Source organism: Vollenhovia emeryi, unplaced genomic scaffold (genome assembly GCF_000949405.1).
Source record: "Vollenhovia emeryi isolate VEMERY1.0 unplaced genomic scaffold, V.emery_V1.0 DF939178.1, whole genome shotgun sequence".
Lineage (NCBI taxonomy): Eukaryota > Metazoa > Arthropoda > Insecta > Hymenoptera > Formicidae > Vollenhovia > Vollenhovia emeryi.
Genome location: NW_011967188.1, coordinates 475,980 through 498,920, shown reverse-complemented (window position 1 = coordinate 498,920; position 22,941 = coordinate 475,980). Strand labels below are relative to the sequence as shown.

At 46.8% G+C, this 22,941-nt stretch overlaps 1 protein-coding gene across 1 annotated transcript in view; it reads right to left on the bottom strand.

The window, feature by feature from the left end:
• LOC105563333 (dual specificity tyrosine-phosphorylation-regulated kinase 2) overlaps positions 1-17,438 on the bottom strand; it is a 47,536-nt gene extending 30,098 nt beyond the window's left edge. Inside the window, exons 1-2 of the mRNA XM_012014841.1 lie at positions 16,365-17,438; positions 15,576-16,226 (exon numbers count right to left, since the gene is read on the bottom strand). Coding sequence (XP_011870231.1) covers positions 15,576-16,226; positions 16,365-16,754 — 1,041 coding nt within the window. The 5' untranslated portion in view covers positions 16,755-17,438. The remainder of the gene's footprint in view (positions 1-15,575; positions 16,227-16,364) is intronic.
• Between the last annotated feature and the right edge of the window lie 5,503 nt (positions 17,439-22,941).

Sequence of the window (22,941 nt, the reverse complement as noted above, 5' to 3'; positions counted from 1 at the left end):
CTAGATAAATCGTACCAATCGCGGCTAGGCGCGTTATCGTGACCCAATTAGCGTTCTGATTTATTGGAAGCGGTGGCCAATAAGATCGTTAGCGTCTCGAAAGTCTCGTCAGCGTCGTCGGGACGCACTCTTATTATTATCAGACTTATTATAGCGAGAAAACACGAAGGTACAACGAATTATTGGGTGCACGGTTGATTGCATTCCCGCGAGACATTTAATTAGAGCCAGCTTTTTCAATCGACTCCAGTTCTTGTAACCTCATGCGACGCTGCTGAGCGGTACACGTATATTACGTTTTATTTAATCCGATTAAGGTAGGCTCTGGCCGCGACTCACAATTAGAGACACGGCGTAAATTTTGCGCTCGTTCACAATCGTCTGTTCGCTGCTCGATACCCCCTGTTAATGTATCCCGCAAACGCGGTTGCAAATTGGGTGAGAGAGAGCTTCCGTTTCTCGCTACATAACTGTACGACACGATGCGCATACGTTTATCAGGCAATTAAAATTCTCCGTATATATATGTATATACCGTCGTATCTCGTTGAAATATCTATAGCATAAAATCTGTAAGAGCATCTCTTAAGTCGTAACACTACGTTCCACCGTCAAGTTTATCGCGGAGAATATCTGTCCCGAGCCTCACAGACGCATCGTGACTTCCGAGGATTAACGTCTTAGAAAGTAATCCATTAGAGCTCGCTATCAACGTGCGCGGGATCTCCGCGGGCTCTCGATGGCTATCTTGATACGAAATCAACTGGTGCATGGCGAAACTTCGCTTTTAAGTGAGAACTTCCATTGAGGAAATTTCCATTCATTAATCTCCATTCATTTAGCGTCGCCTTTTTTTACCTCCCCCCCCCTCCCCCTCGCGTGCGTATGTGTGCGCGCGCCCGCGCGCGTATCAATCAGAGAGGTTTCGATGTATTCCGCGGCATCTATAATAAGTTAATCGCACGAGTTCCGCGCTGGCGATGCATCGGGAAGCATTAATCAGAAGTGTTTCATTTAACGAGATTAGCGGCAGATATTTCTCCATTTCCCGTTCAAGAATGTCGAAACCGGAATTGCAGTCGAGATAGTTCTCCGGGTTGTTTACCACGCTACGCGAAGTTACCTTCGCCGATACAATCCCGATCCATCTTCATCCGCGCGTTCCCACGAATAACGCCAACTCCGAAGACCCCCTTCCTCCTCCTCCCCTCCCCTCCCCCCCCTCCGGCACGTGAGAAATCGGGATTGAATCGTTGCGCTTGGGAAATTAATTGATTTCGATCTATTAAGCACGACGTCGGCCGAGGGCTCGTCGATACGATCGCGTGCCCACGGACACGCTAATACCGATATATTACGACATCCGCGCGTGTAAACGAGGATGGGTATCGAATTCACGAGCCCTCGGGCTCCGAGAGAGAGAGAGAGAACGGGTTAACCTAATACCCTACGAATTAATTACTCCCGGGTGGAAGTAGCGAACCGATAGAGATTCCCGGCGCTCTTAACGATTGTACTTTTGATAACGCGGTATGTGAAATTGGTACCCGCGGTATGTAAAATACAATTTTTTACAAAATTTACATGGCATCTGATTGTCCACGATTCGTCCATATTTGTCTACAGATAATCGTTTTTTGTCCACCTCGAAAAAAATTGAAACTAAACTTGGGAGTGCTTACAATAAAATGTCATGAATTTTGTAAAAATTCATATTTCTGGATGCCAACTTCACAGACCTTAACGCAATCTGTGAAATTGACACCTTGAAATAAACTTTTACAAAATTGATATGATATTTGTCCATGTTTGTCCATAGATAAACGTTTTTTGCCTGCAAAAAGATTGAAACCAAATAACAGAATTGAACAAATTTATGAACAATCTCCTAAGTGCATTTTTTTAAATTATTCACAAATAGATTTAATATCGACAGGGGTATAAAACCAATGATATGTAGTTTTTTAAAAACGACCTACACTGGCCAATGTTTTATTTAAAAAACAAACGACGTTTCGGTTCCGGATTTGAATCCTTTTCAAGTAATCTGTTCACCCAATTGTTACTGATCTCATATCGATCGTTTGGCCAATATCGTTATGTTAATAAGATATTAGTCAAAAAGTGATTGCACTCTTTGGTTGAAGAGTGCAGAGTTGATTGAAGTTGCATTATTAATTGTAAAACACAAGTAAACGTATCGAGAGATGTGTGTTAGACGAGTTGTCGAATTGAACATTTTTTAATTATGTACAAATATGGACGAACAACGGACAATTAGAGAGAATCCACACGTATAACTAAAAAAACAAAGCTTCCTCTATAAGGAAGCAAAAACAGGAGTGCTCGTGATAAAATTTGTTAACTCTTTGGTTTTACCTTTTGGTAAGATGGACAGAATAGTTTTTTTACAAACGTGAGCAAATTGCGGACAATCAAGTGCCACGTCAATTTTGTGAAAATTCGCATTTCGGGGCGCCAACTTCACGACGCGGCGAGCCTCCGATAGGTAATTCGATAACCGGTCCCTCTGACCGATTAACCGTCGTCTTCGCGATTCATTCGCGTCGTGTATTTTTCATCCCCGTCGCATTACATGTCGCGCGATTAACTTAATAGGCGCCATTTCGCAAATTGACGTTCGCGTCATAATTCAGGAGAAAAGACAGCAAGGAAAAAAGGGGGGAAAGAAGGTCGAAGCATCGTTCTGCCCCGCGGCGCGAGTGACGTCGAAGACGCCAGCGGAAGTTTCTGGTTTCGCGCTAGCGTGATTTTCATTCGGCGAACAGTTGGTTCGGCTTCGCGTTAAACTTGGCCGCTTGTTCGGTGCGGCTAGATAAATGGAGCACGCGGTCCCCGACGTTTCCTCGCGCGATCGATCTGCTTCGTTCGCGCCTACGCGACTCACGGAGCCGAGCAGCGTCCGACAATTCTCTCCTTCTCTTGCCCCGTGGGATCTCCCCTTGTGATATAGTGTCTGCCAATTCGCGGACGCGCAACGTATTCACGCATCGCCCGATACCGATCCGCTAACGACGAGTAATGGATATTCGCGGCCGCGCTTGAATTCATCGCGATCGCTTATCGAAAATCGCGTCGCGATTATTAATCGGCCGCGCGACTCGTTCGCCTCGTTTTGCCTGCGAGAACCTCGCGGCGAGTCCCATTCCGATAGTCGCTCGATGGTTACGCAGAACGGACGGAAATAAATCGCACCGCTCGGTCGACTCGGTCGACCTGGGCCATCAGAAGAGAACGCTTTCCAATTGTAGTTGTTAATACATTTATTTAATAATAGTCTGAAATTGTCATGCAAATAGAGGGTGGGCTCACAAGTAAACCTATCCAAGTGGGGACGCACCGATTTTGATGAGTGTTGAATATGTTGTTTCTCAGCTCAAAATAAGGAACGCGTATTTTTTTATACGTGCCCATACGCCCTTTTAGGTGGTGAAATACCCCTTTGAAGAAAATTTTATTTTCTCTTTCGGGGCGAATATTGACGAAAGTGTAAAAGCTAGAAAAATTTTTTTTAATAAACGTTGAATGGTTTTAATAGCACTTTAAAACTATGAGCAAAAAGTTTTTAATTTTTTATTTTTCAAAATACCCCCACCACTCAACATTTTTTATTACTACAATTTTGAAAACTTTTTAGCACCAAATTAAAACTTATTTTATTACGTATTCAACCGTACATAATAAAGTTCAAAATTGTAATAAGAAGTGTTGAATGGTGGGGGTATTTTGAAAAGGAAAAACTAAAAAATTTTTGCTCATAGTTTTTAAGCTCATAGTTTCTAGCTTACACTTGCGTCAATATTCGCCCCGGAAGAGAAAATGGAATTTTCTTCCAAGGGGTATTTCACCACCATTAAAAGTGAGTGTGGGCACGTATAAAAAAATACGTGTCCCTTATTTTGAGCTGAAAAACAACGTATTCAACACTCATCAAAATTGGTGTGTCCCCACTTGGGTAGGTTTACTTGTCAGTCACGAGGCGAATCTCTGTTCGAATGACAGCTTTAATTGTGAGGAAAAGGGAAAATTTTTAATCGCGCGCTCTCCTTCGGACAACCGCGGACTCGGCACTTGTTGCGATGAGAGACAGATAGAGCACGGATTAGAGGCGGCGTGTTCAGCGTATTCGAGCCGATATCTATGCTACATTTCTCGCGATAGCTTCCAGATGTGCCGAGGCGAAGTGATCTTTGGCCGACGTCCAGCGCGAGGCGCAGAAATTGGGCTTCTAGATGAAAATCTAGCTTCTAGCGAAAATCAGGCGTGCAAGGACAGATCGACGATACTCGGCTGTCGCCTCGGCTTTTCGCACGTGTATCAGACATTTCGGCGACGCGCCGAAAATCACTGCGAAACGGCGCAAGTCGCGCGAGATGGGACGGCAGGCGGGAAACTGCCTGGTATAACGGCCGTGTTAAACGTTTATTTCTGTCAACGCGCGGAGCGAGTCCAGCCGAGCCTGTCCCAGATCAGATCCGTTCGCGTGATTACGCGGGCGAGGTACAACGTCGTACGTGCTCCTTCCTATCGATCGACAGGACGCCGGGAAGAGCGCAACGGCGTCGCGCCGGAAGTGCTACGAGCACCTTCCCTCGGTCGCCGTTATCGAAGCCGCAAAATTTCAACTGTCGTTAAGCGTCGTCGGGTACGTCGCCCCCTTCCCCCCCCCCTCCACCCACGAAAAGCCGACCGACTCCAGTTTCCTCCCGCGATAGCGAGTGGCGAACGAGCGCGTCCTTTTCCTCCTCCTTTTCCTTCTCCTCCTCCTCGTCTCTCTTCCGTCCGCTCTGTTTCACGGAGGACCTTGTTTAATGGCGAACAATTATCGATAAGACCGCGTGCGAAATGAGACCGCGGCGGCAATGAAGATAACGGAGGAAAGAAACGCGAGGCGAGCGGCGGCGGGTTTGCTCCAGTTACGATTACCCTTCGGGAAATCTGGGTGCCGAGAGGAATCAACCGGCGCTTTCGCGCACTGGTTGTTTGTAAGCTGCCTGTTCCGCGGGATATTAACGCGAGGAGCTCGCGTGGGGTCGCCGCGGTACGTGGGAGATGTAAATTTCAACCGTTGAATTCCTTTAAAGTTACGGAATACATTTGCGCGCCGCGGCAAGTTTTGTCTCTTCTCCGCTCCCCCAACTCGTCGCTCCTTCGTAAACCGAATTGCTCTCGACGGAAGTTATTTTAACGCTCGGCAACGTTACCGCGTGTAAATGTATTTTTACCGTTTAATTTACATCCACGCGGCAGAATTCGCGAGCAATATTTAGCATCCTACGTGTACTCCGATAATTGCCAATTTCACCCCCTAATTGGCGTAATAAAATACGTCGATAAACAATTAACCTGTTTGTTCAAGCCTCTTTTTTTATTTTAATTTGGAAAAATAACCGTATTCGGAGGGGGAAGGAAAGAGAGAAAGAGAGAGAGCTAGAACGTCGAATAATTCAATTCCCTTCAATTTCGCATTTATTCCGCGGCGACTTGTTTCGCCGGTATATGCAAATCCAATCTCACGACAGGCATGTCTCGTAACACTTAATTTACATCCAAAACTGCACCAATCGATGGTAAATATATTTTTCCCTCCCCCCCCCCCCCCGTATATATCACTGATATGGAATTCCACACCTATCAAATTTCGAGCGTGCTTTCCATTCCGTGCCGATCATACCGCAAACATCATACATTACAATATCGCCGTGGATGGTTGGATACAAACTGGAAATTACAGTTATCGAGTTAACACACTCGACGAGGAACCAAAAATCCGCACTTAACACGAGGCACTCCCGCGCGTGTGCGAAAGTCATGATTTTCACCATTTATTCGCGCAATGTGAGCGGAACGTTAATAAAATGGAAAAATGTGTACAAATAATGCGGCGTCATTTTATTTCCTATTTCAGTGTATGCGATTTAAATTTCTAAAAATACGTAAGCACGTTATTATATAATCGTATTATCGTAATAGTATTCTATTACGAACAAAGTCAACGGTTTGTTTTAAAAGACAAAACATTTCAATCTTTTTCATTTTTAATTAATTTTGTATCCGTGGTTTCGCAATCTGCATTATAACTTTAAGTTTCTTTAATTTTATCGAAGGCTTAACCCTTTGAAGCACAGTATGACGTATATATGTCACACCTCCCGGAATTAAAAAACCAACACTTCTTTCATCTTGATGTCTCTACTACTGCATATCTAGAAAGATTTTGATTCGCCAATTCTGAATCTGAAGTCGAAATTGTAAAATTATCGACGAGGGGGAAACCGCTGAGGGCATTGTGGTGTACAGATTTACGGCATTACTGGGCATTACTAGGCATTTTTTGGCAACAGTTTAGGACTTTAGGCATTAGGCCTTGCTGGGGCATTATAAAGATAAATAAGATTAAATAAGATTATAAGATAACGCCCACTGGGCATTAGTGGGCATTGGTGTACAAGATTTTCGTCAGCGGTTTCCCCCTCGACTATCGACCGTTGACTAAATATAGTAGCTCAAAGTTAAAGTTTTAATTAAGCAATTTAATTTTCTATAAGATTTCCTGTAGTCAAAAAATCATTTCCATAAACGACATTCCGAGACTGGGTATCTGGGGGTTTTTTAAGATCGCCGATTTCTAATCCGAAGTCAAAATTTGAAAATTTTAAAATCCAAGCTGGCGAATCCAATATAAAGAGTCGAAATTGCAAAAATGTAATCGATTTATCTGCAACTCGAAAATTTTTCATGTAGCCGATTACACATGTGAGATCAGAATTCATAATGGCGAATCCAACCTGGCGCCAGAAAAAAAATCTACATTTGCATTTTGTAATTCTGACATCACAATCGCAATCAGTGACTCAAAAAACCCTTAAGTACTGAGTTTTGGAAAAATCGGCTGAAAGGAAAAATGTATGCTTCAAAGGGTTAATAAATAACAGCGGTCGAGCACGTTGGTTCAAACGATAGATATTTATTGGACGGAAGCGTTATATCCCGATTACTAATTAATCGAAGCCAATGATAAGTTAGAGAAAGCAAGAAAGAGAGAGAGAGAGAGAGGAGAAAAGACCCGCGAGAGGATATTAAATACATTCATTGCAATCCAAGCAATAGGAAACGCGCGACAATGAGAAAAGTAATTCACAGGCACGGTGTATCCATTTACTCTCATCAAAGTGGTATTCGCGTGTACGTACGCTCAGCAGATTTATAAGCGCGTGTGTCTCGTAATTAATAGATACCCGACGTCCCGCGAACTTGCGCACGCTCGAAACACAGCGCAATACGTGATATTAAAACACGTACCTTGTATTTACATACCGTTAGTTGATTCCGCGCACTTTCTCATGTCTGCGAGATAAATAATATTTTAATAAACGTAAATAATTTCTCTCCCTTTTAAATGCCCCGTTCGGGTGGCTTGGGTTACAATTAAAAATATATTACGGCCGCCAGGTAAGCGCGCGCGATATTAGCGTATTATTAACGCGCAATACCAACACTTTTATTCGTACGAATGATTAACGTTCAAGCGCGTCCGTAAATTGCGATATTATTTCGTTACAAATTCAAGATATAATTAATTGATAAGCTTAATTTAACATAAATTATTATTACCGCCAGTAATTATAATATGAATTATTACATGTCTGCCGCACTAGTTAGAGCGCTCAACGATATTTCTCAAAAAGAATAGAACACTCTATCCCCGAATTGTGACCCGCGTCACAGTTATACGTAATAGAAAAGAGCAAAGTCGCACGGGGCGATCGCGGTACAACACGTGCCGTAAAATCGCGGCGATGCCGTGCGTGACCCCGTAACAATCTTCTTACGCAAGATCGATTAAGCCCGTGTCAGACTACGGATTGAGATTGAGATTAGATTGAAATTAGATTGAAATTTGATCAATTAGGGCCAGTTTCACAAACGTTGGTTAACTGTTAACCAGAGTTCAGTCAACTCCCTATCTTTTTCTATCTGATCTTATCTAAGAAGAGACAGAGAATCAATTAACCTTCGGTTAGCAGTTAACCGACATTTGTGAAACTCGCCCTTAGAGTATAAGTTACTAAACTTGAGATTAAACTTTACTGCGATTGGTCAACTTTCAATCTAATTCCAATCTCAATCCGCAGTCTGATATGGGGCTTTCGGCTGGTTCTACAACAGACGCAGCAAGTCGCACAAGTCGCAAGTGGCAAAAAATCGGCCAATGGACAGTCGATTATTATTCTCATATTTGGCTGTGATTGGTCGATTTCTTGCGACTTGCTGCGTCTATTGTAGAACCAGTCTGAAGCTTATTCTACAAAGGACGCCAGACGCTAAGTCGCGACGCGCAAGAAATCGGCCAATGACAGTCGATCATTCTTATCATATTTGACTGTGATTGGTCGATTTCTTGCGTTGCGGCCTAGACCCGAGTTTCCATTTTCTGGTTAAATGTTAACCAGAGATTATAGTCGACTACCTGTCCCTTCTTAGATAATAATATAGACAAAGATGGAGAGTCGACTAACCTCTGTTTAACAGTTAACCAGAAAATGAAAACCCGGACCTTAGCGTCTTGCGTTTTGCGTCCGTTATAGAATAAGCTTTACGCGGACATAACGACGAGACGACGCGGCGGAAACTCGGCGGCAGTCACGAAATCAAATATTAGGACAGCCGAATTGGAAGAGCCCGACGATCAGACGCAGGCCGGTCGTGAATATTCATAATCGGTCGCTCGCGCGACCTCGGCAATTACTTCCGCGGGTCCCGCCACGAATAGCAAATTGGCTGTTGCCTCTCGCAGCCTAGGATCGACTCGAAATCGAAGTCTCGGCGAGCGCGAGGGGAATTCGAAGCGGTGTGCTAATCGTGCAAGCGTGAAACTCGGGGGGAAAGAAACCTGGCGCTGCACGCGCCTCGGCTCGGATTCGATTCCGATTCATTGCGCTCGCACGACTCATTGCCCCGCATTCAATCCTAACTCTCACAGGAAATTTCTGGTATAATATTTCCTCTCGTCATTTTTTTCCCCCGAGCAAGCGCTTGTGTACCACGTTATATACTGTATGTGCGTTAATGCGTCATTAGATACGCCGGTTAACGTTCGATCGCGAGATCGGAAGTCGCCCCGAGGCGGAAGAGGTCCGTCAACGTCGCGAAAATTCGCCCCGAAATTGTACCGGGGTTTCCCCCCTGATATTTTATGTAAATTCCGTAACAATCAATCACCGGGGGACGACGTCTTTTTAGCATGCGCCAAGATTTATCGGCCTTACCGCACTGTCGGCAGCCGCGTGTGAAATAAATGAAGAAAAAATTGGCGAAGTGGCGTGCCGTAACATTTCGGGGAAGCAGATCCCCGTTTTTAAGTGTCATCTCGATTTCTCGACTCGGTCCCCGCGTCATCGCGTGATCAAAACGGAGGAACGGAAACGCCGTGTCGTCACTTCGTCGAGCACTGTGAGAAGAATCGCGGCGATACGGAAAGAATCGCGTGCCCCATACCGGTCGGCAGGCCATCGGAACTTTGCCGCCCATCGGTTACGGCCACTTAGAGGGACGAGGGGGAGGCAAGCAAATCTAATTTTTGCCCATTTCCAGCACTTAGCCTCTCAGCTTTATGGCCTGGCGCGAGCGCCGGCAGGCCGACGTCAAAGTAAACCACCGTGTGGCCTCGCAAGGTCACGACCCGGCAGCCCAGGCCTTACTCGGAAAGTTTGCGGACTTGCGTGCGAGTGCTATAGTTGGCGGAGATAATGCGATTCCCACTTGTACGCGCGCGTTCTTGCACGTTCATTGCCGGCGGACGAGGAAGTGGGGGACCGTGGGCAAGGACTTGGAATACCTGCGGTACCTGAATACCCATGTATTATCCAGGATTTCGAGAATTGGTACACGGGAGCGATACGCGTAACAATGAGACAATCTGCGTAGATACACGAGCGGGCTATGTATCGACAGCTGACGTCCCTCGCGACGAGAAGCTTAATCAGTTCGAACAATAAGGATGAGAATTTAGGAAACGAGAGCTTTAACGATTTTCCTGGAACGTCATTCGATTCGGCGGCGCGCGCGAGATCGATTTACGTATCCAGCGACGTTGGATATTCGCAGTCTTCGCGCGGAATAGTTGAACTGCTAATTCATACGCAAATATAAATCACGCCGACGGCAGGAAGAACACGATATATATCTTGAGAACCGTACATTCTACCAATTACCGTTAAAAGCATAAATGGAAGCAGAGGCAGCAGCGGTAATGGACCAGAATTTCCGACGCGGATATACATTGGAATCCCCCGCGGACTCGCGGGCCACCGCCTGGGAATCGTTGGTACCGGAGAATTTCTATCACCGCCCACACACGCACAGGTTCCTATATCATCGTAAACAATACGGTGTTAAGTGCATCGCACCAAACGGCGGTATGCGAGACGCCAGTAGCCGCGCTCTGCAGGAAATCTGTTCTTCGCGACCACCTGGTTCCGCGCAAACCGAGTGTCGCCGCGCGCGACTTTGGGAGCCGATTAGTCATTTCGCTGCATTTTTAATCCTTATGCTTCCTAATTTTTATTTCAATTTAAGGGGATGCTTAAGTGCGGGATGCGAGGGGGAAAACCGCTGAGGGCACTGTGGTGTACAGATTTGCGCCATTACTGGGCATTACTAGGCAATTTTTGGGCATTAGGCCTTGCTGGGACATTATAAAGATAAAATAAGATAATAAGATAAAGTAATGCCCACTGGGCATTAGTGGGTGTACAAGATTTTGGTCAGCGGTTCCCCCCTCGCTTAAGTGATTCCGCACCTTTTGCACCTAGAGCTGACAACATTTTAACTAGTGGTTACCCCCTTGCGCAAGCCTTATAATTTGTGTATTACTTGTGTATAAATCGCCAGCTCCAGATGCAAAAGGTGCAGAATCACCCCAGCATCCCCTTAATGTGTGGACAGCGAGTATGCACTTTATTTACTGGCTCAGGTCTCAAAATACAGTATCGTTGGTGCCTTCCATTTGCGTGCACTTGTCCGTCTTTTGCCACTTCACTTACGTTCGTTCACCTGCCACTTGTTTATCGTACATTTCAATAAATTTATTGTTACTATTATTATTTAACCCTTCGTGACCGAGCTATTTTCTTTTTTCTTTGATCTCTTAGTTTTTATTCATGTCTCTCCAGTGAACGCTAAATCGTTGAGCTTTTTAAATCTTGTAAGTGGGACTTGTATGTTTCAGTGATCATGAAAGGGTTAACGCGGTGTTACTAATTGTAAGACGGTGAACGACAAAGTCCAGGTATTGTAAACATAGTGCTATTGGTGTACGTTATTATAATAAAAAGTTTAAAAATAATTTTGCACACATTTTATACCCATCGATCTTAGCATAATTTGAGTCCGAGAACCAAACTTAATTCCAAACATTCTAGAGCCCGTATGAGACTATACGGAGATTGACAATCAGATCGATTAGATTGAAATTCGATCAATCGGAGCAAAGTTTACTAATCTCAAGTATAGCGAATTTTACTCCGATTGGTGGATTTCAATCTAATCTCAATCCGTAGTCTGATACGTGCTTTAAAGTCTCGTGTTATTGCGCCTCGAGCACTCGGATTAACTGGGATTTACCGAATCTCACGTTAGCAAACATATTTTCACCTTGACAAATTGAATGCCGGGTTAACAGAGTTTACCGTCTGTCTCGCGGCAGAGCCTGCGTACCGGCTAGACATGGTTTTCCCCCCTCGTTCTCTCGGTTTGTCGGTTAGCCGTGAACTCGAGGAACTCGGCCGATTTTTTTTTTTCGGAGAGCGGCGTGTCGTGTTATTCGCGAGGGGAAAAGAGACGGCCTCCGCGACAGCCTTCCGCGCGATTTCACCGATATCGGATCCCCGTTCGGGAACGGGGGCTAAAGGTCGCGGCTGCTGTGTACGTGGAAAATGTTTCGTGGGCGAGGCGCAATATCGATTAGCACTAATTGAAAACCCAGTCTCACGAGAGCAAAGGCGCAGGAAAAAAGGTGCGCAAATAAAATAATCGTACGGTCAAACCGTATATCTCTGGCGGGGTAGGAGCGCGCGAGTGAACAAAATATCTCTCTAAAAGTCAATCGGTGAATTATCACCGAGGGGGAAACCGCTGAGGGCATTGTGGTGTACAGATTTGCAGCATTACTGGGCATTACTAAGCATTACTAGGCATTTTTTGAGGGGCATTAGGCCTTGCTGCGGCATTATAAAGATAAAATAAGATGAAATAAGATAATAAGATAAAGTAATGCCCAATGGACATTAGTGGGCATTGGTGTGCAAGATTTTGGTCAGCGGTTTCCCCCTCGATTATCTGAAAACTGAAAACAGTCACTGATTTGCAGTTATAAGTTTTACTACTGAAAACTGCAGTGGTATACTTATGACTGTAAATCAGCGACTATTCACTGTTTTCAATGATAATCCACCGAGGAGTAAACCGCTGATCAAAATCGTGTACACCAATGCCCCGTGGGCATTACTTTATCTTATTTATCTTATTTTATCTTAATAATTTCCCAGACAGGCCTGATGGCCAACTAATGCCCAAAAAATGCCTAGTAATGCCTAGCAATGTCGCAAATCTGCACTGTCAAAAAAGTATATAAAATTACATACATAATACGTGCTCTCTAAAAATCAATTAGTGAATTATCACTGGAAACAGTGAATAGCCACTGATTTGCAGTTATAAGTATACTACTGAAAATTTCAGTGGTATACTTATAACTGTAAATCAGTGGCTATTCACTGTTTCCAGTGATAATTCACTAATTGATTTTTAGAGAGTGTAGCGATTACACTATTAATAACGGAAATGTACAAATTTATGTACTTTTACAAAATTTTTGTTTACTCTTCGTTGTGTAAATACTTGTTTACACTTGATGAAAAATTACAAAATATTGTAATATTTACACAATTAGAAGCAAGCAGTTCTCTCTAAAAATCAATTAGTGAATTATCTGATACACTGAAATTTTCAGTAGTATACTTATAACTGCAAATCAGTGGCTATTCACTGTTTCCAGTGATAATTCACTAATTGATTTTTAGAGAGTTTACTTATTATATAAGATAATAATTTTACGTGCAAGGTGTAAATTTACTGGCGTATGTAAATATACACCTTCAGTAGACAGTCCCAATATTACCCACTATAATAATTGTAATTTCACATGTATTGTTTTACAGTGCGTACACCACAATGTCCTCAGCGGTTTACCCCTCATAATCCACTGAGTGACTTTCAGAGAGTAAACGCGGACAAAAGGATGGAGCACGAATAAAACGATATAAATTTCCGTTAGTTCGCATTTCCCGGAATGTCATATTCATATCGGGACATCGGTACGTACTGTCGGTACACCGGCATATCTGTCGTTCCGCCGTGGCGGTAGCAGGAGCCTTCCGCGTGCAAAGCGTATAAAGGAATGTCAATAAGGGATCGCGTTACGAGAAATAATAAGTGGTTTCTCGAGATGCCGTCGAGAGCGACTCGGGCGCTTGTTTCGCAAATATTATCGGGAGTATCAAAGAATGCATCGAGCGCGCGCTTTAAATTAGGCCGCGACATTTATTTCCAAACGTTGCGCGAAAGACACTCGCGTCAAATCAGCTGTAACATCCGCGCCGATTCAACAGAGTTTGGTGCATCGCGTCTAATTCATTTCCTTAAAGACTTGGAAAGAGGCAAATCTACATCAGATTCCGTCAACTTCAGATAGCAGATTTTTCGGAGTGTCCCGTACCGCGGTAAATTCCTTAATCGCGCTTTAATGCGGGCAGTTTACGGTAATTGCGATTCTATTGTCCTGTCTGTGCCACCTGTACTCCCGCGAATTCCGCGCGCTTTACATTTTGCAGCAGCGAAATATCGCAGCTTAAGCCCGATGTATCGGTTTCTGGGGCACGATGATGATTTACAAGCCCTCCGATTGTACGATACGTATACGCTTGTTTATCTTCATAGGCTGTAAATCTCTTGTTTGCAAAATTGTTTTCTATATAAAGTACTTAATGAAAAAGGTGTCTCTAAAACTTGTGGAAATCATTAAAAGGAGTAAATACGCTTAACACGCGAGTGAAATAATTAATCTCGACGGAGATAGAAACGGTCTCGATAATACAGTTTTTATTCGCGTCTCTGCATATCCCTTTTTGCATAAATCGATTCCTCTTGTTATTCCGCGCACACAAACGCTGAGAGAAAGGCGAGAGTAAATAGCTTCTCGAGATCATTTATATTTGTGTGAAAACATAATCGGGATAAAATATAAAAAAACGTTCGCTCTTCGACAATATCATCTTGATATTCTTATTTGACAAATGACTGGACGTGATTCGTGCAAATTAGTGGATTATGACTGAAAGCAGTGAGTAGTGACTGATTTACAGTTAAAAGTGTACCACGGCAAACTGCGTGGTATATCACTGTTTTCACTGATCAACCCACTGATTGAATTTTAGAGAGTGTAGAAAAAAAAGTGATTCATTTGAATTACTAAAATCCCTTCGTCCTTTCCAAATCCCGGTCTTCCTAGTTTAATACTCTGCTCTCTAAAAGTCAATCAGTGAATTAACACTGAAAATAGTGAATAGTCACCGATTTGCAGTTATAAATACACTGAAAATCGTAGCGCAAATTATTATAACTGCAAATCGGTGACTATTCACTGTTTTCGGTGATAATTCACCAAGTGACTTTTAGAGATCAAAGTATTAAATTAGGAAGAAAACAGTGAATAGTCACCGGTTTGCAGTTATAAGTACACTATAGAACATTGCAATGGTATTATAACTGCAAATCGGTGACTATTCATTGTTTTCGGCGATAATCCACTGATTAACTTTTAGAGAGCAGCATATTAATTGGAAAGAAAGCAGTTAATAGTCACTGGTTTGCAGTTATGAGTATACTACAGAAAATTGCAGTGATAATCCACTGATTAGCTTTTAGAGAGCAGAGTATTAATTGGGAAGAAAACAGTGAATAGTCACCGGTTTGCAGTTATGAGTATACTATGGAACATTGCAGTGGTATATTTGTATCTGCAAATCAGTGACTATTCACTATTTTTAGTGATAACCCATTGACTTTTAGAGAGCAGAGTATTAAATTAGGAAGAAAACAGTGAATAGTCACCGCTTTACAGTTATAAGTACACTGAAAATTGCAGTGGTATACTTATAACTGCAAATCGGTGACTATTCACTGTTTTCAGTGATAATCCACTGATTGACTTTTAGAGTATACATTTGAAAGAGCAACCAAGTATATCTTGCTAACTGCGTTGTTATTGTTAATTTGGAGCATCACTCGAAAAGGACCCAAAAGAATAGAGTCGAAACGTTTTGTAATAAACTAATTAAATAACTAGCCAGTTGGATTGACTATAAGTTTCCCGTCTCAATTTTTAATCGTTACTGGTGACAATAAGCAAACTGTCCTTTCGTGAAGTATATCTTGTCCGAAAAATGTCACGACCGCGCGATTATTATCTCTATACGATTAGAGCGATCGCTCACCTTGATGCCGCTGCGGCCCTGCTGCTTGAGCAACACGTTTTCCGGCTTCATGTCGCAGTGTATGATCTTGTTCTTGTAGAGCGCGTCGAGGCAGAGGAGCAGCGAGTGCGAGAACTTGCGCACGAGCTGCAAACTGAAGCCCTTGAAGTTGTTCTTCTTGATGAGCTCGTACAGGTTGATGCTGAGTAGCTCGAAGGTGATGCACATATGGTTGCGGAAGGTGAACGAGTCGAACATGTGGATGATGTTCATGGTGTTGTCCTTGTCCTGCTCGCGCAGCTTGCGCAGTATACGTATCTCCTCGTGCGCCTGACGGTGAAAGCGCTTCTCGTTGCGCACCATCTTGAGCGCCACGTGCTCGTGCATCTTGTGATCGTAGGCCTTGACCACCTGGCCGAACGAGCCCTTGCCGATTACGCGCAGCACCTCGTACCGGTACATGACGTGATCGTGCGGCACGTGGATGTACGAGCCCTGTTCGTTGTCGTACTCGTTGTTGTTCGGCCGGCCGATGATGCCCGGTCGTTTCTTCGCGTTCGCGCCGATGAAGTAGATCTCCTGGTAGTTGAAGATCTCGTGGTGCTCGTACGGCGTCAGCTTGTTCATGTAGAGCTTCATCACCATGTCCGGCGTGATGGTCGCCGTTTTCGGCTTGACGCTGACGATGCTGTTGCTGCCGACGCTGCCGCCGTTTCCGCCGCCGCCACCGCCTCCGTTATCGTTTCCGCCGCCTCCGCCGCCGCCGCCGCCGCCGCCGCCGCCGCCTCCGCCACCTCCGCCGCGACCAGCACCGCTGTTGGAGTTACCGTCGGAACGGCCGTTTCTCACCACTGGGCTGCTCGACTGGCTGTTGGGTTGCGAATGCGAGTTGTGGCTGGAATTGTGACTCACCGGCCAATTACTCAGGCCGTAGCTCTCGCCTCTCCACGGTAGCCTCTGGTAACCCGCGTAAGGCACCGGCTCGTCGCCGCCACCCACGCCACCGCCGCCACCGCCGCCGCTGGTCTGCTTGAGGCCGGTCAGCCCGGTACCCTTGATGATCGGCGGCAGGTGGTTGCTGCTCTCGCTGCTCGAGATGTACGGCTGCGTCGAGATCGCGCCCGCCTGCACGAACGGATTCGCTTTGGAGAGGGGCATCTCGATCCTGCTTGCCGCCGCCGACAGGGCCAAGCTAATCATTGGTGCCCATTTGTTTCGCGTCCGTTCTATCTGGCCCCGTCGAGACTCGTCATCGAGTACGCGCGAGCGTGTCCGTGCGTGCGATCAGCGTCTCACCGCGCTCTTTTCCGACGCGCTTTCGCCGGACGCTGCGGAGAACATGCCGCTCCGTCGAGATCACGGCGGCTTCGGGACGAGGATCCAGGATGTCACGTGCTCAACGGGGACCTGTGCGAGTGTTCGGAGTCCTTGTTGGGACGGGCACGCGCCGCTTTCGCACGCGCGCGAATCAATTCCACTAATTATACTTGCCGGAGGCCGCGGAAAAGCGGCGGTCCTCCGTAAATGCGGCGGACTAGAAGGGGTTGCACTCGCGCGCTCGGCGACGAGCTAGTAGAAACGACGGGGGGCGCCGCGCCGTTTCTCCGCCCGGTCGGCGATCGGCCTCGCGGATCCCAGGCACTCGCGCGCAGCGGAGGAACTATGGAACACCGCACTCCCGTCGCGCGCACTGTCACACCCGCGGGGCCTCCGCCGCCGCGGTGGGCGATACGCGCGGCACACGCTCGCCCGGAACGTCTTCTAATTTTACGACCTGTCGCGCGCGACGAGGGCGAGCGCATCGTCGCCGCCGCCGCGCGATGGATGGAAGGCGGGCTCTACCACGCCAGTCTCCCCGGCTCTTGGCTGCGAACGGAGGTTATTGGCACCGGGCCGCCGCGAGTTTGACGACTCCGCCGTCGAGGCCGCGGTCGCTGTCGCCGCTGCAGTTCCATTCTTCCGCTCGTCGGCGCCCGAAAATACTCGCCGATCCTCGCCGTCGCCGTCGATCGATTTCCGCCTCCCGATGCCCATACAAGCCCCTCTCACTCTCTCTCTCTCTTTCTCTCCTTCACACGATAGCGTGTCCTCCGGAGGATAACCCGCTTCTGCCTGCGACCTTTCCCCGACCACCTACGTAAACACGGAGCACCTCTCGCTCGCACTCGCGAAAGCCGGCGACAGTCCCGCGGAGAACGCAAGATCCCTTCTCGCTCTCTCTCCTCTCCTCCCGTTTGTTATTCTTCCTTTTTACCGAAACGGATACGCGCGTACGACCGGGTAGACCGCTCTCTCCGATAAATCCTCCCTCCGTCGGCCGTATCTCTCATCCTCGGCTCCCTCAACCCGATCTCTCTCTCTCTCTCTCTCTTTCTCTCCCGCCGTCGGATAACCGCGCGCGCGTTTCGTCACCGGCACCGACGAGTCACGCGGGCCGCCGTCGTCGGCGGCGACATAACACCGTGCGCGTCGTCGGTCGATCAGAGATGCCGCGGCTCGACGCGACCGGGGGGGACGGAGCCTCGTCGGCCTCACCGTGCCGGACGGCGTGGCGGCGTGTTGACGGCGCGCATCAAAGTCGAACCGGGCGCGCAGCAACAACAACAACAGCAACGTCGTCGTCGTCTTCGTCGGCCCGTCGGCATCAATCCGGTCGCTCGGCAGAGAGAACCGAGACGAATCCTCTCGGTGTCTCTCTCTCTCTCTCTCGCGCGCGCGCGCGCGCGCACTGTCTATCTGTCTATCTCTCTCGCCCTCAGTCTCGCGGAGCGCAGACAAAGGGAGCGCCGGTCGAATTCGTCGCTTCTGGCGCACTGACTGGCCGATCGTCGCTTCCTCTCGCTCGCTCGTCACGCACACACACGCACACACACCGCGCCGCGGCCTCCCTTCCTCGTCGCCCCCGTGTCCTCTCGTCCGCCCTCCGTTCGCTTTCTAACCCCCTCGAGCGCGACGCCGGACCCGCGGACGATGCTCGCCGTCGTCGCACCACCACCGACACTGGCACCAGCGGCACACTCTATCGCGGGGTTGATATCCGGCACAGGCGGACAGGCACGCACGCACGCACGCACGCACACTCCCGGACGCCGAAACGCGCGACGATCCCCCCCCCCCGCGTTGGCGCGGCCGGGACGGGGTCTTACGGTGACGCGCACGTCCCCGACGAATCCTCCATGGCGCACCACCTCCGGCGGCTCCTCCTCGTCCTGTCGCGGTCTACGACGCGGGTGCACACGCGGCGGACAGCGAAGTCGGGACGCGACTGTCCGCGCCGCGCCGCGCACAGGTGTTCGCGCGCGCGCGCGAGGGGCGCCCCCCTTCCCCCGCAGCTCTCTTTTCCGCCGTCACTCCAACTCGCGTTCTCGACGGATCGACACGCGACGCGCGGCTCGGCGCCGAAGCCGAGCTTATCCGTCGCTCGAGCCCCCGAGCGCGCGTGCCGCTCGGAAAACTCTCCGCTTTTTCGCTCCCCCCCTCCCTTCCTCTCTCTCTTTCTCTCTCTCTCTTTCTCGCGCCGCGACGACCGTCCCGCACGTAACGCGTGGAGTCCGTCGGACAGCGGGCAACGCCGCGGAGCGTGTCGCTTCACATAGACTCGGCGCGACTCGGACGATACTCCCGGCCGTCGTCCCGTCCGTCGGTTGCGCCGTGCGTGGACTCGTGGTTCCACCCGAGGCGGACTCCGGACGACGACGACGGTGGTTCAGTGCGATACCCTTGACCGGCTCGCCGCGACATCACGGCACCGTCTCGTCGAGGCGAGTCCCTGCGTGCGCACTCGGTGCTCCATGGCACGGCGTTCCGTTGACTTCGCGGGAGACGAGCACGGGCGCCCGCAGATTTGCCCACTGTCGCCGAGCTCAGGAAGCGCCGCCCGCCCGCGAGGGGGCGGCACGTGTCAGGCGCGAGGCGGACTCTACGATTGGAATAATTGCGCATCCCGCGGCGATATTTGTGTCGTTCGTTACCGAACGGTAAGGGCGGAACGGCCGCCTTGTATTCTTAGGCCGCGAGACAGTTGCTGGGCGTCAGTTTAAAGCCCAGTCTACAACGTGCCCTCTGTAGAGATGAAAAGAAAAACAGGTTTCTTGACTTCGAAGCAAAAAACCGAATTAAAAGCCCAGTCGAGAAACACCCTATTTTATGCAAACAAATCCAAACGCTTGAATTTGTCGATGCACGATTGTACATAGAATCTCTCAACTTGCACAAGTTTTTTAAACGTATCTGTTGACTACAAAATAGAACATTGTACACATTGTAGATTAGGCTTGAGACAAAGATTTAAAACATGAAACATTGGCTTATGAGTACAAAACAGCCATTCTGGTGAGGCCTTAACAAATGTCATCATGTCAGGAAACAAGGAAACCCAGGGTGTGTTCCTATTTCCTCTCGGTACTACTGACAGTACTTCACACTAGTCTCAAGCATTTAGTACGAGAGAAAAGGTAGCATGCATGTCTAACAGACATCTTTAAAACGGCATTCGGTTGTCTTACAGACCTGCATTGCTATCTCGGATATGGATGGCTGCGTTTAGAAAAGAATAACTGCTATGCTATTGCGAAGGATACTAAGGTTTCATTTGGGAATGATTTTCTCAGAAGTTGCATTCAATAATAGCGTCCAGTACTGGTAGTAGTAAAGTCTGTTATGAGATAGGCTCCTAATATGGGATAGCAGGGTTTCTGTTAATTTATTATAATAGACATCATCGGTTGACTCCACCATGAATGTATTGCCCTTGGAGCGAAATCTGATTAGTGGAAAACTCATCGTTAGATCGCGCAATCGTTGCGAAGACAGATTTGTGATTGAATCTGGGTGTTGAAAACCTGCTGTCTCATATTAGAAACCTACCTCGTAAGCCTATCTCATGGAGGAATTTTCTCTATGAATTTATTTGGGTGCCTACCTTTCTGTAGGCTTGTTTTCTGTTACTGCACTGCTGAACTAGTGCAGTAAGCTAGAATGAGAAAAAATATACCTGTCTCACTCTAATTTATTGCACTAGTTTACCGGTGCAGGAACAGAAAACAAACCTTGTGACTCCCATGACTCGTGTCCACTAGAGAAAGATAGACACCCAAATAAACTATGGCGGTAAAGTCCCCCATTATGAGTTAGGGTCCCACTATGGGATAGTGGGTTTTCTGTTAAACTAATAGGCATCATCGGTTGGTTCTATCACGAATTTGCCCTTGGAGTGAAGTGTGTTTAGTGAAAAATTTATTATTGGACCGTGTGATTGTTGCGAAGAAAATTTTCTGATTGACTTTGGGTGTTGAAAACCTGCTGTCTCGTACTAGAAACCTACCTCAGAATAGAGGACTTTCCTCTACTGACAATGGAAGGAATGGAAACACGTTCCAACTGTCAAAACGACCGGAAGATAAAAAGTCAGTCGATGTATAAAGACTTCAAAAGCAGAACACCCGTCACGGCGTAATGCATTGCGTCGAAGCGTAGAGCGTATTTCGAGAGCTCTTCATGGTATTTGCATGTGGTGCGTCTTTTGATCAATAAAAAAAACTGTCCCTACAGCGATTTGAGCGTTTGCGTTTAGAGCCCGTCTCTGAAATCCCTGGCGGATTTAGGATGTTCTATTTATAATTTCACGCTGGTGGAATAGAAAACGATCGAGGAATCGGGATAACTGCGGATACGAAAGATGTTAAAATACGCCCGCGCGCGTTAAAATACGCGGCCGATAATTGCGAGCCGATGCGCGTCAGACCTTAGAATAGAAATCCGATCCGCGAATTATAGCCTTCCAGAGTGAACCTTAGACATTACGTCACGTCAAGCGCGCACACACGCCGTTTCGAACGTGAACGGATGTCCGAAACGTGGGTCTGCGTGAGAAAATCTCGGGGAATACGCCCGCTTGGTGTGTGCGAATTTTAATTCGCGCACGAACCGTCGTTCAAATCGTTTAAATCGATCGACAGTGATTTCGTTAAAATTGGACACCGCGGTCCGGTTAATCCGGTTCGTTCGAGAGGGGGGAGGAGAGAGCTATCGCCTCGCGATACTTTGTGCATTTGAAACCGAGATGGACGTGTAGATTCGTATTCGGGTGGGAAAAGGAAGGGACGAGCGTGGGGACGGCGAGTGTATGTATACATACAACCTCGACGGAAATGTGCTGGCCATATGATTCTTGGGTGCATGCGCGCGTCCGGAAATCTGCGCGGCCGATCAGGTGATTGTTACGACATACCCGTGCCTAGACGCGACCAATTTTAGGCGCCTGTAAGGGCGCCATTACATTTGTCGTACGACAAATTTTTTTTTTAACGCCTTCACAGACTATAGAAGAGAAAAAATTTCTAAATGCTCGAGAACTTTTCTATCCTGCGGTCGATCAACACGCTTGAAAAATTTGTCGCACAAAATTTCTCTTAAGCGCGTTCGTTGACTACAAGATAGAAGATTTCTAAATACTCGTCAACTTTTCTATCTTGCAGCCATTCAACGCGCTTGAAAAATTTGTCGCACGATAAATGTAATGTCAGCCTAGATTTGTATCCGACGACGATTAGGATCGAACTCGGATCATCCTGATCGATGGTCAATTCGATCGGCAATATTTCTCGAAATAAAATTTCCAGCGATATAAATCGTTCTTTCTAGTCCAATTGTTTTTCTATATATTAAACGACAAAATTATTTCTTTTCGTATTAAAACACAACTTTTTCTTGTATAACTTGATATCCTTAATCTACTCTCTTTCTTCCATACAATATTTAAATAAAAATCAATTCTATTCATGAACGTAGTAATATAGTACTCGATATATGCTAACCGCCAATCAACTGAATCGAGATTAATTCCACCGGCAGAACCGTGCGTGTCGCAATAAAGTTTCTAAATCCATTCGTCATCCCTAATCTTAATCTTCCTTTCCGCGTGTCAAACGGCAATAAATTAACAATCTTATCCATTAGCCGATAAATTCTTGAAACAGTCCGAAAACAACTAAAATGCCCTTCCTCAAAGGCGTTCAAATACGTAAAACGTTCAGAACTCTCAAAAATGAAATTGTCATCAAGATTGTCTAAATACTAAAACAACTAGAAGAAAAGAAAAGCCTGTCTTTAAAACGTCCAGGACTTGAGAGATCGTCCAACTTCGAATGACATTTTCGTCGTACATTCGCAACGACGGGCTTATTTTATCCTCGTCGCTAAGGCCACTTTGACACGAGCGTTTTCGACTTATGCCCATTTCTACCACAGCTTGGTATCTTTTTTTGGAAAGCTATAATTATACAGATACAGTTGCAGCTTTCTTCAAAAAACTAATTCATCTTGTATCCACACTGATAAAAAAAATATCTTACTCTAAAGCTTTGTGTCCACGATCCAAGAACTGTGT